General features: G+C 41.6%; 1 protein-coding gene across 1 annotated transcript; it reads right to left on the bottom strand.

Annotated features, from left to right (window-relative positions):
• Positions 1-534: 534 nt before the first annotated feature.
• EDEM1 (ER degradation enhancing alpha-mannosidase like protein 1) lies at positions 535-15,644 on the bottom strand. The gene is made up of 12 exons (XM_063426678.1): positions 15,286-15,644; positions 11,045-11,117; positions 8,918-9,021; positions 8,621-8,792; positions 6,325-6,508; positions 6,062-6,236; positions 4,388-4,508; positions 4,036-4,206; positions 3,859-3,932; positions 3,682-3,778; positions 3,082-3,276; positions 535-2,534 (listed from the first exon to the last, which is right to left on the bottom strand). Exons 1-12 carry the CDS (start codon positions 15,612-15,614, stop codon positions 2,445-2,447), a joined length of 1,785 nt encoding a protein of 594 aa, XP_063282748.1. The 5' UTR covers positions 15,615-15,644; the 3' UTR covers positions 535-2,444.
• Between the last annotated feature and the right edge of the window lie 320 nt (positions 15,645-15,964).

Below are 15,964 nucleotides of genomic sequence, written 5' to 3'. Positions count from 1 at the left end.
AAACCTTACATCATACATCGTTCTAAACACTGTAAGGGTGTTTGGGCATATCATCCTACTGCCTCCACTCTGTAGTATTCATGATGTTACCCCATCCCTTACATGTTTTTCTCTACTTTGAGGTCTTTTAATATAATTCCATTTAAATACCCCCCCTCCCCCCACCCCCAATTCTTCCAGCTGCAGCACTGAGATGTCCTTTACATTCGACCAAAAGTCTATCCCCTCTTTAGCCTGATTGATTAAACCCTGGTTTCAAAAAGGTGAAAAGCAGTGGTTTCCAAACCACATATTGAGAAACCATCATGGCCCCCCATTAGCAGATTTTAGAAGAGATGAGAAATTCATACATCCTTGAACATTGGGAGAGCTTTGTGACCTGGCCTAGAGCAATTTAAACATTTAAAATGTCGATTAGTTGCATTAAACATATATCTAATGACTCTCCACCCAACCTATATTAGCATCCAATTAAAACCAACAGAGGTGTGATCAAATACCTAAAATAGTCAGACAGTTAAAGACTCAAAAATACATTATTTATTTCAATAAAGGTCTCTGGATTACATTACAAAAAAATAATTTGTCAGAATATTTATAAAATAGAAAATAATCCCTGAATACTTTTCATGTGATTTCCACAGGCAGTCTATGAAGTGGGATAGACACTTTTCAAACATATGATCACAGAACAGTTTGCAGACACAACCTTCCCACGAATGCAGCATTTCCGACAATTGGGTAAACTCAATGACCAGCACATAGAGCTGCCAGTCAGTTTTATTATAAGTTAAAACAAAACAAGATTTTAAAAAGCCATGATTTTAACAAAACAAAAAAATGCATGATGAGCCTATGCAAACGATTGTGGTTGTAAAGTAGCACTTGCATAGGTGTCACTAGCGTGAAGAAAAATTAAAAAAATTAAAATATGTTGTAAAGGCACTGACTCATTTATATAAAGAAGATGATGCACACAGGCAATAACAGCATCAAGTCCAAAACATGGAACAATGTCATGGCTACTAACCAAGAAAAATTGGACTATAAAACTGGCTTATGCACTTTAGAGCTCTGCCATCTTCTGGGGTTTTTGCATATCTTATAAAGAACCAGATGGGGACTATTTGGTTTGCGTTCCGGTGACCATGGGGGACAGGGGAAGGTAGTTTTTTAACTTACCTGAACCTGTCCCTCATGGCCCTCTTGCCATGAGATCCTCTTCACCTCCTGGTGTTTCATCTGCCAGGAGCCGTCGTCAGCACTGTACATGCGCAAAATTACAACACTGATAGCTATGGAGGATTCCACTGCCTCAGAGCTTGTCAAAAGGTAGCTCCACCTTTTGTCAAGCGTAGGAAAAACACATACGACCAAGTAGTTCCTACTGGGGAGGTGGGAGGAGACAGAGCCACTTTAAAGAGAGTAATGCCAAAATATAAATCTTTCCATGAAAAGGCACACACAAGTTCAGATATGCATGTAAAAGTTGTGGGACTTGACAGTTGAATGATTTTTAGTCCTGCTAGAAGACATGGATTTAGAGAAAGCCACAGCTGCTTACAGAACATTAAACCCAACTTTTTGTGCTAAAGAAGTATTCTCACTGGCACTTTCAACTAATCAGAATACAGATAGAATTCAAATTATGGTCACTGACCAGAACATTCCCCGATAAGAAGAAATTATGGAAGCCATGATCTGCTGTAAAAAGGAGACTTGCGATATAAATACAACTGGGGGGGGGGGATTAAAAACAAAATGCCACACCTTTATGTCTGAATATCTGAACTTCACTAAATGCGTATTTTAATTTAAGATCCACTTAGGATTAAGCATTTATGTTAAGAATTTTGGCAAATTAAAGACAGTCTTCTAATGAGTGAAGAAATAAAATAAATTTAAAAAATTAATGAGTATAACCAATAGGTTTAACTCAATTCAGTCATGCCAGCACTAGGACTGGCCACAGAGGAGTTTGGCGTGAAATACAATGAAAATATATCCTCTGCTTTTATAGAACACATGACACAGCACGGACCATGCTTTTGAAAAGTAATTTTCACAGTACAAAGTGTTGCAGGGCTAAATGAGCCAACATGCATCACTGTCCATTAAGATAGGATCTTCAATTGCTTCTGTACTAGTGCTGACAAAAGCAAAACATTAAAAGGTGCTTCAGGCATGGAAGACACTTAATGGTGTGTATGAATCCTTGCACAGTCCCTGAGGCTTTTATTTATTTACAATGATAGTCCTAAAAATGATGCAACCCTGTGCAAGAATTAAAGAAGGTGCTCCACAGTAAACAGAGAATTTGCCCTTGGCAAAACTTCATCCTCCGACATTGCTGTCTTGTAACATTTGGAAATACCAGGGTCCTTTTAGATCTGGATAACTGGATGCCTAAGTGTAGGGGCTGGGCCAGCTCCAGCTCACTAAGGTCATACGACTCCCACCATCTGATCAATTTGTCTCATATAAACACTCTTCAATGGAAGTGAAAATCTTCGTTCTTCAGGCACTCTATTACACTAAACAAAGAACAAAAAGTGTTAGGGGAAAAAAAAAATTATTTGCACAGTATGATTGCCATAATTTTAGCCCATTAAAAGCAATGCAATTACCTCTACAGAGCAGCATCAATATTATAGGTCTATTTTTAATCAATGTGCTGCTACAATGCTACAAAATGAGACAGGCAAATTAATATGCCAAAATTCCCAATGAGAACAAATTGACAGGTCTTTCGTTTCACAGATACCTGGCAGACGTATACAGTTTTATTTTCATAGCAGAGCAAAATTTAGGTTCTTTGATTTATTTATTTTTTGTAAAATGGGCAAATTAAATGTGTCAATATATCCCTAGTTCTGACAAAATATATAAGCCTGAGAACGATTTTGGTTTGTGTGAGTAAAATTCTAAATGTATGGTGCCGTCTGTAAGGGAGTACAGGTTAGATACTTGACTCTACACTATCAAACACATAAGCACATTATGTGCTTCTAAATTTCAAATAAGAAACCTAGTCCTTCTCCCCCCACCCCCATTCCTTCCCCAGACCCATCTTGTACTCACATTGGTACTGGAGTTAGCAGTGCGGAGCCTGGTCTGAGACAGTTTCTGCAAGCTTCTTTCAGTTTTGTCTTCTTGATGAAAGAATTCGTGCCAAGGTGTTTTTCTAAAACGAGGATCAAGTGGAACCAAATGTCCCTCAGTAGTGAAAAGATACTTATTACCAGTTCTGTGTACAGGGTTATCTTCATCGAACAGCTATAGAGAAAGAACATGGCATTCTATATCAGGATGTGTAACTCATCTCATTTCAAGTGTGGGAAAACATCAACAGCTTCAAACACAAGGAGAGATGAAGCTAAAACAATATTAGATTAAAGAAGAACAAACGGAAGCTGGGAAAACCCAAACACGTGGCACTGGTAAAATTTTGGATTGCTTCAAGATGCATCACTTGGAGGAGCTAGATCAGGAACACATAGCCTTTGCCATCTAGTGATTCCTAGACTCAAAATGTTTTAACAGCAGCTGTATATTGAGGCTTGTCCATTCTGGTCTAGATGCGTGTTAGGTGGGTACATACATTCTGGATTATATGAAGTAAGAGAAAGCCAGCTGTGCATTAGCACAAAAGTGGCTTAATTTGGAACACACCAAACTTACCAAGTATAGATATTTGCACGTTTCACTCAGAAAAAAGCTCTCCATTCGATCCTCCTGAGACTTATCCACTACATGATGCAAAGTGGCATAACCACACCTGAAGGAAGAAAGCGGATAATCAGAACAAAGGACCAGGAACATCCATATATACGTGTTTCCCCCACTAAGTAAACTCACTTGGCTTTTGCATGTTTTTCCAAGCTTTGCAATATATCCATGCCAACATGGAGGTAGAATGGATTTTTGGTGGCCTACAAAAGATAAGAGAATAAACATACATATACATCACATATATAGAAATAAGATGGTAGAGGACAGAATAGTATAGGATGGAAAAGTGCAAAGATTACCAACCTGGTATAAGAGATAAGTGGACTCCACCAGCTCTGGTCTAAGGGGATAAAAAGAGACATCAGGGGCTTGTAGCTGCCAGTTGTATCTTTCAGGCAGAGCTCCATATCGCTTCCAGATGGCGTAGTAAAAAGCATGCAGACAAATTGCATCCTCTATATCTCCTTTTAAGACCTGAAACAATATAAACCTTGTAAAACACCAGCTTACCAACAGAGAATGTGATTGTCAGCCTTAAGATTAAGAACAATGGCAAGACAGTCCTGTTTATTTGGGATTTCAAACACCACAATAATAATGAAAAACAAAGTTATTGTATCGTGTAGTGGATTTGCCAGAAAGAGATATAATATACCTGAAGACCAGGAAAGAAAGCTTGTAGAGAATCTATCCATGTATTCATGATTTGTCCATTTAGCATGTTAACATTGACATAGAGAGGTGGATCTCCTTCACCTTCGTTACACGCTTTCCGCCTGAGGAAAAGAAAGAATACAATTTAGATATCATCAATGTAGTCTGGTAGGACTTAAGATTCAAACTATCGAGCCAACCATGAAAAAAAATTACCCATTAAGAATGTTTTGTAAGAACATACACATGTATCATTTATATTTATGCATGCACTTACTTGTGGCAAAAGTGACACGCGTTTGGAAAATGAAACTAAGAATTTCAATTTAGAAATTACCAATTGTAAGTTTCCAATTCAGACACATAAGGCATTTGTTTCAATAAAAAAATAAAAAAACATGTAAAGGGCGTCACACAGACAGAGGTTCTATGGTGTTACACACCTGAAGCATTCCATCCACTTAAATTCCGTCCACTTGGGACTTAATGGAACTCTCTTCCCTCAAAGCAACTTCCTTTCAATTAAATAGTTTTGAGGGCTGGAGTCTTACTTTTAAGTTTTAAACCTTTTTTCAACAGTTTAACATCTACATGTACCAGTCCACATTGATTTCTCCCTTTTCCCCTCGGCACCGTATTGAGCAGACCGTAAGCATTAGGAAGTATTGGCTCTCGCTGATTGCTTAAAAGCGTATTAGTTTGATTTTGGGGGGGTTTGCATTACTTTTACGGTTCATAAGTTGACAACTACAGAAACCAGATTCTCCCTATCTCGTGATGCAGGTAACGGCTATGATTAAAGGTTAGAGGGAACAGCAATGTGCTCACATTTGTCAAACACCAGTCACTTTTGAAACAAATATATAGAATTACATTTCTTATAGCTTTTCTTTACATATTAAATTATTTTAGTTCATAGATGATACATTCTAGTGTTAGATTTTAGGCAGCGCAGTATGATGGCGAAATATGAAAATGTATGCCATGAAACGGTCTCCAAATGGATGGCAAATTGTAATTGGAGAAGTTTTAATACCTTTTCAGGATTATTACTTTGGCCCCTTTCTGACCTAAGCAGTTGGAGAGGGTCCCAGTAGTTATTCATCACACTCGTCTGGACAAACACCTTTATTGTCATCTAATGTCCAAAGTCTGGCTCACATTAAAAATGATTAAATAACATCTGCTCACACCCTACAGACCTTCTGATCAGATAACAGAAACCTGCAGAGATGAATAACCATAAAATTATTAACTTAAATATAATATTCTGAACAACGTCAGGTGGTAAGCACAGACATATACCTAACTTTCAGATGACTACTGGAACCAAAACTTACCTTTATAGCAATTGGGATATCATCAGAATGGGTCTATTATCCATAGATTTAGGCTAAAAGCCCCACAGAGGTAGTAAACATTGTTTCAACAGACAAACAGATACTGAGCACAATATATAAAGCACTTTTAATTTCAATATTAAACTAGAGGAGGTAATTAGGAATTTTCTATGATGTACTGAAAACTTTGCATTAATTCATACACAATTTAAGAAGTATAAGTTTTCCATGCTAGCAGCAGGACATGTGGACTCCTTAAGATATTATTTAATTTTAAAATTCAAGACACCCTTGTTTTCCATTATTGCCCCTAGAACCTATAAGAAACCACATACCCTCTCCTGAGATGGCTCCGGATACTTTTGTAGGCCTCATTAAACATGTCTAGATCTTTTTCCTCCCCAAACAAAATGTAAGACTTCAGCAAGTACTCAAAGAAGGAATCCAGCCCAGCACCTAATCCACTCTGCTTCCCAACCCAATCTCCGGTCTGAATGTCCACTACGTTCCCTGTAATCAAAGGAAGAAGAGACAGGGTGAGGAAATGTGGCTATATTATCCAACAAACTGAGAAACACACATCATGACTTCTTCTTACCCAGTAGACCAGTGTCATTGCTCCTCAAGCTCCAAAGTGCACGGACAGCTCGGCGGGCAACCCATTCAAACGTTGAGTCTCCCAAAAGTCGGCTGAGGATGCCAAACTCTACCAACAGAGAACCAGCACCAGCAGTGCACGTGTGATTGAGACTATCTGGAGGGACCCCTTTCAGGAGATTCACCTGTAAATAGGAGGAATGTAAGACAAATGCTAGCTGCTTGCCACCCAGTTCTGTCAATGTTTGTTAAAGCAAGCATGCCACATCAATTACACATTGTATGGCAGCTACCCAAGTCATATTTCTGGCTATTTATTTTGTTGATAGAACAAATGATGAACAAACAATAAATGGTGAAATAATTTCATATATAGCCAAGAATGTTCAGGCACTAACCTATTCAATTTTGTGTAACATAAAAACATCATAGACAAGCTTATTCTCGTCACTACAAATTTAAATGAGAAAAAAAATGGAAAAACGGGAGTGATCAGAGCATAGATATTCGGGGCAAAAAGAACGGGGCATGAACCCAGGTAAGTAATGTAAAGAGAGTAAAGAACGACTAATTGCCCTGGTCAAGGGGGGTAGGTCTATTAAAACTTCACTTTTATTCGACTTTTTATCAAAACTGGTTTAGGAAAATATACAATGATATGACCTAAGGGAATCAGTAATCAACTTAAAGTTGATGTGCATAATTATAAATCTCAAGTATTGCACTTATAGACAGTGAGATAGAATCAGTAATTAAAGGGAAACTCCAGTGCCAGGAAAACAATCAGTGGCACTGCAGGTCCCCTCTCCCTCCCAGCTCCCATCCCAGGTAGCTGAAGGGGTGAAAACCCCTTCAGGTCACTTACCTGAGACCCCGCCGATGTCCCTCGACGGTGGTTTCGGGTCGGCGTCGCTCCTTCCAGTATTTACGTCAGCCGGTGGGCGAGACTGATCACGCCCGCCGGCTGAGGAAACCTAATGCGCATGCGCGGCAATGCCGCGCACACGCATTAGGTCTCCCCATAGGAAAGCATTGAAAATGCTTTTCAATGCTTTCCTATGGGGAATTGAGCGATGCTGGAGGTCCTCACACAGCGTGAGGACGTCCAGCGACGCTCTAGCAAAGAAAATCTTTGCTATGAAGCAGGAAGTGCCCTCTAGTGGTTGTCTACTAGACAGCCGCTAGAGGTAGAGTTAACCCTGCAATGTAATTATTGCAGTTTATAAAAAAAACTGCAATAATTACACTTGCAGGGTTAAGGGTAGTGGGAGTTGGCACCCAGACCACTCCAATGGGCAGAAGTGGTCTGGGTGCCTGGAGTGTCCCTTTAACATAAAGTTGAATAATCAATATATTTGAACACAAAACACAAATATAGACAAGTTGATGGAGATAGAGCTATATATAGCAGTAGATAGTCATGAAATGTATCACTTTATCCAACAGAGTAAAAATGTGACCACAGTCAAAAAGATAGCTACATTGTATATGTATAAAGCCTTGCATAGGTGCCCATGAAGGGCAGGTCATCGATATATTGTTCATCTCAATTTTTATGCTTTAGTTTCTTTATTCCCAGCTATTCTATTATACTTCCTACCCAACATATCTTGTTCGGATTTTACAAGTTGTATTTAGGTACTGAGCACTGCTTAGTCGAGGGTTTCCCCTGGCAAGCATAACAGCAGTATACAAATATACAATGTATCTATCTTTTTGACTGTGGTCACATTTTTACTCGGTTGGATAAAGTGATACATTTCATGACTATCTACTGCTATATATAGCTCTATCTCCATCAACTTTTCTATATTCGTGTTTTGTGTTCAAATGTATTGATTTTTCAACTTTATGTTGGATTACTAATTCCATCTATCACGGTCTATAAGTGCAATACTTGTGATTTATAATTATGCACATCAACTTTTCAACTTTAAGTTGATGACTGATTCCCTTAGGTCATATCATTGCATATTTTTCTAAACCAACTTTGATTAAAAGTTTTAATAGACAGACCCCCCCCCTAGACCAGGGCAATTAGTAGTTCTTTCCTCTCTTTACAAATTTAAATGAATTCAATCTATATTGCAAAATTGGGGGGGAAAAAATCATCCCAGCTACATGCACAGTTTGACTAATTTAGCCTTACTTGTGCAATTTGAATGTAATATGTTAAAATTTGGAATTTAGGGAGAACGGAAAAATAGTGGTAAACTAATTTCCAGTCCAGAAGTTATGCATTGTGCAGTTAGCACGTGTACATTTATAAGTTTGATGTCAAAATTCACTTAACTTACTCTAGGGTAGGGCATGCCTGTCCTCGTGTTCTCAAAAGCAGGAAGAAGTCTGACAGCAAGATCGTGGGCCATGTGAAGGAGTTCATCATCATACCCATTGAGTGTCATGTTGCCAAAAGGCTGCTTAGTGTCTGTTAGTATGATGTGGGCAGAAAGCAAGCTACCCATAATCCTGATATGACAATAAGAAAAGCAGATGTTACAGGTGGTTATTTTCTCTCTCAACCCCTAAAATTACATAATGAAGACATACTTGTGTATGGCTCTACCCTATAACAATGATTGAGTACTACATACCTAATGGTTGCCTCAAACACTTGCACAGTGGAATCTTTATCGAAAGAAACAGTGTCAATGACCAGACGCACAGCTTTCTGGAACTCTGTGGCATTTCCCATTACCTGCAACAGAGAAAGAGGTTTTAAATAGAAATCAACTAGCGTTGAAACTTTTAGATAGATCAGCCCGCTGCTCAACAATTTCCATCTGACAAACTGTATTCTAAACCACAAACATGTGAATCACACTGGGAACTTTGAGTTGTGGTCAAACAGATAGCCCCTAAACTTGGCCTATAGTTATTCCATTCCAAGTCAGCATAACTGTGTTGTGGCATCATAAACCAAGAAGATGTAAAGCACACTATAAAAAGGAAAGAGGCCAGGTAAAAAATGGAACACCGCTTGCCTTATCCAATACTGCTAGGACACCATAGCAGGAAGAAAACAAAAACTTTTAAAGGGATATGTGGCACTCTTATAATAATAAGCAAGTGCAGCCTAAAACAACTTAAAGTGTACAGCTTGTACACTTAACAAAAATAGTAGAAAACCGCCCAAAAAAAGCACACTGTGCTTAAAATTTATTACCTTTTAAAAACAATGAGGAGGGTCTTATAACATACATTCAGATAAGAGGATCCTCCTAAACTGGTGACCGTTATCTCCTCTGGAACGCCAAAGATGAACATTTGCCAGAATTACCACAATCAGTATAAACACCACACGGTGATGGGAAAACTGTGTTACTGATGGCAGACTGCAATGCCATGAGCCTTTCTCTGTCAGTTGCTCTTTGGGTCTGATATCCACTTCACCTTTTTCCTCAGGTTGCCCCGGGGAGGTGATGTCATGAAGTTAAGCATTGCCTCCTCCTCCAACAGTGGCTTTAAACTCTCCACACGGAAGTTGCCAGTCAATTCAGCTTTGCCACTACTGACCTCCTCGGGTCAAACTGAGAAAAATGTGACATGTGAATCCCAGACCCAAAGAGCAACTGACAGAGAAAGCTGTCTATGGCCAGAATTTGTTTTTCCTGCCTTTTTCCTGGCTCATGGCATTGCAGCCTACCATTAGTAACCCAGTTTTCCCATCCCAGTGGTTTTACTGAATATTTTAATTGTGGTGTTTATACGGATTGTGGTAATTCTGGCAAATCTTCATCTTTGAAATTCCAGAGGGGTTAACGTTTCGGCAGTTTAGGAGGGTTCTCTAATCTGAATGTATGTTACAATACCTTCCTCATTGGTTTTAAAAGGTAAAAAAATGTACTCACTATGTGCGCTTTAACACTTAGTGGGTTGGTTTTCTACTACAGCAGGAAGAATTACTGTGTGCTAGCCTTCCTATCATACAGATCAGCAAACCTATAATGTGCATCTCAGAGCAGGAAAATTACAATCAAAACCAAAAACTGTCAGTCCCGACAGCTGTGACACCAACTGCTCAGGAAATGACCCAGCAAGGAGATGTTAAACTCTATAAGACTGAACACCTGGACTTGCCACAACATAGCCAAAGATCTTCCGTATCTAGAGAAACTGGTACTTTTAGAATTTAACATTGTTACATCTCCAGGATGTTCGACAACTGGTCCTGTATTTTCCTGGTTGATTAGCTCATATCAGGCAATTGCCTAAAACGCCTGCCTTGCACAGACTTCTCATTGGGACACGCACAGAAAGTCAGTCTGGGTTAGAAGACAATGGCGTGCAAAGGCTTTGTAAGCTATTTTTAGATATGATACTTGGAAACCAAATCATTGGACAAGGTTTAATGTTTTCAACAGGAAAAAAAAAAAAAATGTAATATGATGCAGAAACAGATGTAATGCCAAGACGAACAAACAATTACCCTAAAGCAATGGTTTCATGTAGGCAGAATTGAAAGAAACTGATCGGGAGGAAACATTTGAAACAGATTTGGACTTTTGAATTTCAGTTCATATTACCATACACCCCTCCAGTTCTAAAATCCATCAATCGAGTGTGTCCTACTAACAATGCCATCATAGATGTCTAAGCCCATAAATATGGGCACCAGTGTAGTTAAGACCTAGTTGAGACCTAGCGTTACAAGCCTGACTGACATACATGTATGTAGCCCTCTACAATGTTATTGACAGAGGTTACAGCTGTTAACTCACCGCTAATGTGTCCAGGGCATCAATCAGGGTTAGGGAATAGTTTCCAAGGACATCATTGATGTTTAGATTAGAACTGAAACAACACAGTCAAAAGGTGTTAACATACCCCAAAGGCTGTGACCAAAGCACAGCTAACTTGGAAGACACAATGTTTACCGATAGGCTTTACTTTGAGATCTGTCTTAATAGGGTCACAATCATTTCTCAGTCTATAAATTGTGACAAGTGTCCAGCATTTACCTTAACATCCATAACTAGCATGTCCCAAGCAAAGACATTTTACACAGTACTTACCAAGCAGACATTCATGTTTGTCTACAGTCCGCATACTATTCTACTGAATGTGTGTCTTAAATGTGTACATAAAGTTGTGTTTGATATTATTTGGCATGGTTTCTCTGATGGATCATTTTCATTATACAGATAGGTAAAAAGGAGCAACAGGGGGCGTGGCCTGACCACCATGCTGACTGGTCGCATGTCCCTGAGGCTCCTGCTAACTTCACCCGGCAGAAATTATGGGCTTACCACTGACAAACATGCGGAATAGCCGGCTGAAGTGTACAGGAGACTGTTGGCACCACCATGGACTCTGAGATCTGGAGTTTTAAGTCCCCAGTGGTACGAGACTTCGGAGTCTCCCGCCTAGACGGTGAAGACGCTGGGCAGACGGCCGCTGCCCTACTCAAAAGCCTGGTCACCACATCACAGCCCTGTAACGCACCTCACAGGACCCGATCCCCCCCCCACGGGCCAGGAGGGTCATCCCGGCCCCCACTGGAGGAAGCTGAAGCGGCACAGAGGGCAGGCAGGGTGCCTGAGCACGTGTGCTGTGCCTCCAACATGACTGCCGAAAGTCCCACGCCGGGCGCGAGTACACACACCGCTGACGCGCAACAAGATACTCTGAGTCCTGCCACCTCACTACTTGGGACTGTAGCAGCGGAGTCTAACATACCGCAGAACACTCTAGGCTTACCTGACTTACATGCCCACGTTCTGGACCTGGTTCCCACTACAACATTCCTGGGCCTTGAGCCCATAGAGGACGTTCCTAGAACCGCAGCGCCACGCTTGAGCACACTTCACCAGCCGGACATCCCGTTACCGGCCAGACTTGGAACCAGAACTGAGGGCACAAGCGGTCGCTCAAGCAGAGCCAGAGGCTGGCAGCGTGGCACATACCAAACCAGCCATCTCATCAGGACTCCGCTCACAATACCATCAGGTTGGAGGACTCAGTAAGCCCTGCAGCATAACCTGATCAGCAGCTCAGTGCAGTAGAACCCGAGAGACCGCATGATTTCCCCAGAGAGAACCCAGTGGAGCCTGCCAGCATTTCCGCTCACGGCATACTAAGTTTGACCCACTCGGAACCAACAACGATACTACCCCTGATGTCTGCCGACATATACTCACATAAGGAAGCTTTCCTCACTCCATATGAGCAATGACCTTCCCTTGCTTTCTCTTGGTCTGCTACATGTTCAGCTAGACATTCTGTATATATAATAGCGAAGTACTGGGTACCAACCTTGCCACCCACAGGGATCGGATGATCGGAGCAACGGGTCCACAGAACATGAAAGGCTCGAATACATGCTGACAGACACCATTTACCTGGAGCAGTACCGCCAGAGCGACTGGTTCAAGATATATGCTCCTTTTTGTGATTCATTTTCAGGTTTTTCCCATGCTACTCTTACATGTGTGATATAAAGTGGAGCATGGGGGGGCCGCACCCATTGGTTAACCTTGTCATCCTAGATATGTTTAATTTTGTGCCGGTTCTGAGCTCTAGCAATAGCTAACAAGCGACATGGATCTAACCTATGAGAAAATGTATCATGGGAATACTAGCCTACATGTGTGCCTAGATACCTTTTTCACGTAGACACACTAACAGTACCTATCGCTTACACATGCATGATCAGTCTGAATGTTATTGACTCCCACACTAGCGCAATTGTATCCTACTTCTATCAACATGTCTATGCTTAGAATTATTTAGCTTAATAACGCTCTCTTAAAAGTCAACCTAGACGTATACTGCTTAGCCTGTACTTACACAAAAAATGTGCATGTTTTTCTCACTACCCCAATTGTTATGCGGGATGACTAGCATGAGGACTGCTGTTGGGGCACCTCAAGTGTGTTTGTAATGTCATTATGCACTGCAAAAATAATAAAAAATTAAATTAAAAGAAATGAGCAACAGCTAACAAAAATTGAAAAAATATCCCTTTTCCAAGAATGAGGTAGTAGAAAGCTTAACTAAATGAATCAGAAGAATTTTAAAGGATCACTATAGTGTCAGGAAAACAAATCTGTTTTCCTGACACTATATTACCCTGAGGGTGCCTATTTTTCAACTCCGCTATAGCTACAGCTGAGATATTTTAGCCTCGCCCCATTCTCCCACCGCCTCCTGTCCCTCTACCCCCATTCTCCCACCGCCTCCTGTCCCTCTCCCCACATCCTCCCCCCACCTTGTCGCTTTCTTAATACACTATTATTTTCACAAATAGTCAATTTAATTCAGCTGTCAAACCCCCCAAATTTTAAGCATTTAATAAAGATAAGACCTTTATGACATGCTAATAAAGACTGCATTCGAAATTCATTGAAATTTCAATACAGGCAATAGAGAAAGGACAAATTAGGGAATACATTGTCTTATAATAAAATGTGGCGATACTGCCATCAAGTTTCATTTCTTCACACAGTCGCCACTAGCAACAGCTGTGAAAATAAGGCATTGTCCTCCATTGTATCACACATGTCCGAGGGGACATTAGTGACAATAGTTTACGGTGGATGAAGTGCAAGGAGTTAAAGACTAAAGATGACGCCACACGTAGCAGAGAGCACAACTCACCCTTGCTGCACTCCCAGGCCACTGCTCTCCAAACAGCGAAGTCACCATCAGGGATCTTTGCAAAATATACTAACACACAGGAAGATTCCAGATCCCTTTAATAAAAGTTTTAAAAATACGCAGAAACTTAATAACTATTAAGAAAGAAAATGTCTTCAATGTACTAAGTCTAGGAGGCATTGTATCTGTACTAGTTTATAGGTCACAGGAGCATTATGCCTATAATACTCTAAATTCTGAATACATACTGTAGATCAGGGTGGTGCATATTTTTAAATGAAGGGGCCAAAAAATAATTCAGAATCACTGACATTATGACCTATTAAAACATTTAGTATTATCAAGCAGACAGCTACCTTTCAGGTAACCGTGGCTGCTCACAGTATAAACAAAACCGTGTATTGATTTTGTGTTTGTAGTGCAAACCTAATACGCATACACCATGTTTGTGTAAATATATAACAGTATATCCACATCAAACATAACAGTCATACTAACCACACACCGGTAAAGATTATGCACAAACATGGCACAGCAGGAAACCACAAGCAGGAACATCCAAACCACTAACGGTGTACAGTGAAACAATGTGACACACCGGCTGCTGCTGACTGCAGCTCCCATAGTCCCATTATGCTTCAACAGGCCACCTGCTGGTTGTCCATATGTAGAATATATTTCCACTTATGTAGAATACATTTATCCTGTTGGATAAGATTCCACTTCTCACATATCTCAGCCTGCTTGATGTGGGATTCGGTGTCCATTGGGTCAGCAAATCTCACTGGAAAGGTTTTCCTGAAAACACGTATGTCGCTCCTACATACTGTCATGCAGTACACCAAAAGTGCTGCCCTGCTGTGTACAGATCTAATATTCTGCAAAAAAGATCAATTCATTAATCAAGGAGGATTCCTAAATGAGCAGCCAGGACAAGACATGCCATGTCTTGCTGCTTTAATGCTGTGATGTGTGTCCAGGAAAACAGCTGTTTTTGAACCACAATTAGTTGGCAAGGCATCAAGGGAGTTGCAGTTCTACAGTAGTCAGGGGTCAGTCTGTTGATACCTGCTGTAAGCACTGACACAGACAGTGAACTGAAACACACAGAGAGTACACATACAGACGGTAAGCACCGATACATGGTAAGCACTTGCCACTGACACAGACGGTAAGTGCTGACACAGACGGTGGGTACTGACAGACGGTAAGTGCTGACACAGACGGTGGGTACTGACAGACGGTAAGTGCTGACACAGACGGTGGGTACTGACAGACGGTAAGTGCTGACACAGACTGGGTACTGACAGACGGTAAGCGCTGACACAGATGGTGGGTACTGACACAGACGGTGGGTACTTACGGGTTCAGGGTGTCCGGCCCCCGGCCCTGGCACAGGATGGGGTTGAGCTCGTCCTCCGGGAAGGCGTGCTTCATGTAGTTGTCGTAGCCGAAGGAGAACATGCTCCGCGCCATCTCCCGCATCTCCAGGCGGAGCCCGGCGGGGAACGAGCTGTACCGGCGGCCGTACTCATCCCCGGGGCCCACGAAGAAGCGCCCGTAGGTGGCCCGGCACACGGAGGAGACCCCCTGCGCCGCTCCCCGCAGTGAGCCCGGGGGGAGGAGCCCCCGCAGGGCGTGCAGTCCGAGCCGGAGCACGAGCAGCCACAGCAGCACCGAGCACCACCGCATCCCGGGCACAGCGACACTTCCTGGTTAGACCCCGCCCACCCGCTTTGTGATAGGGCCCCCGCCCTGCCCATCGACTCCCTGCACTGTGGTTGGATGGAGTGTTGGAAACAAAGGTGAGTGGACAGCAAATGGGAGAGACGCACGTCACTCCTGCCCAGGGTACGGCTTAATGTTTCCATAGAGACACTTCCGGGTTTGAGGGCGGCTGTACACCTCCTAGTGCAGGGGTAGGCAACCTTCGGCTCTACAGATGTTTTGGACTACATCTCCCATAATGCTTTTACAGCCATATTGCTGGCAAAGCATCAAGGGAGATGTAGTCCACAACATCTGTAGAGCCGCAGGTTGCC

Source organism: Pelobates fuscus, chromosome 7 (genome assembly GCF_036172605.1).
Source record: "Pelobates fuscus isolate aPelFus1 chromosome 7, aPelFus1.pri, whole genome shotgun sequence".
Taxonomy (NCBI): Eukaryota; Metazoa; Chordata; class Amphibia; order Anura; family Pelobatidae; genus Pelobates; species Pelobates fuscus.
The sequence above is the reverse complement of the archived record's forward strand: the minus strand, read 5'-3'. Positions and strand labels throughout refer to the sequence as shown.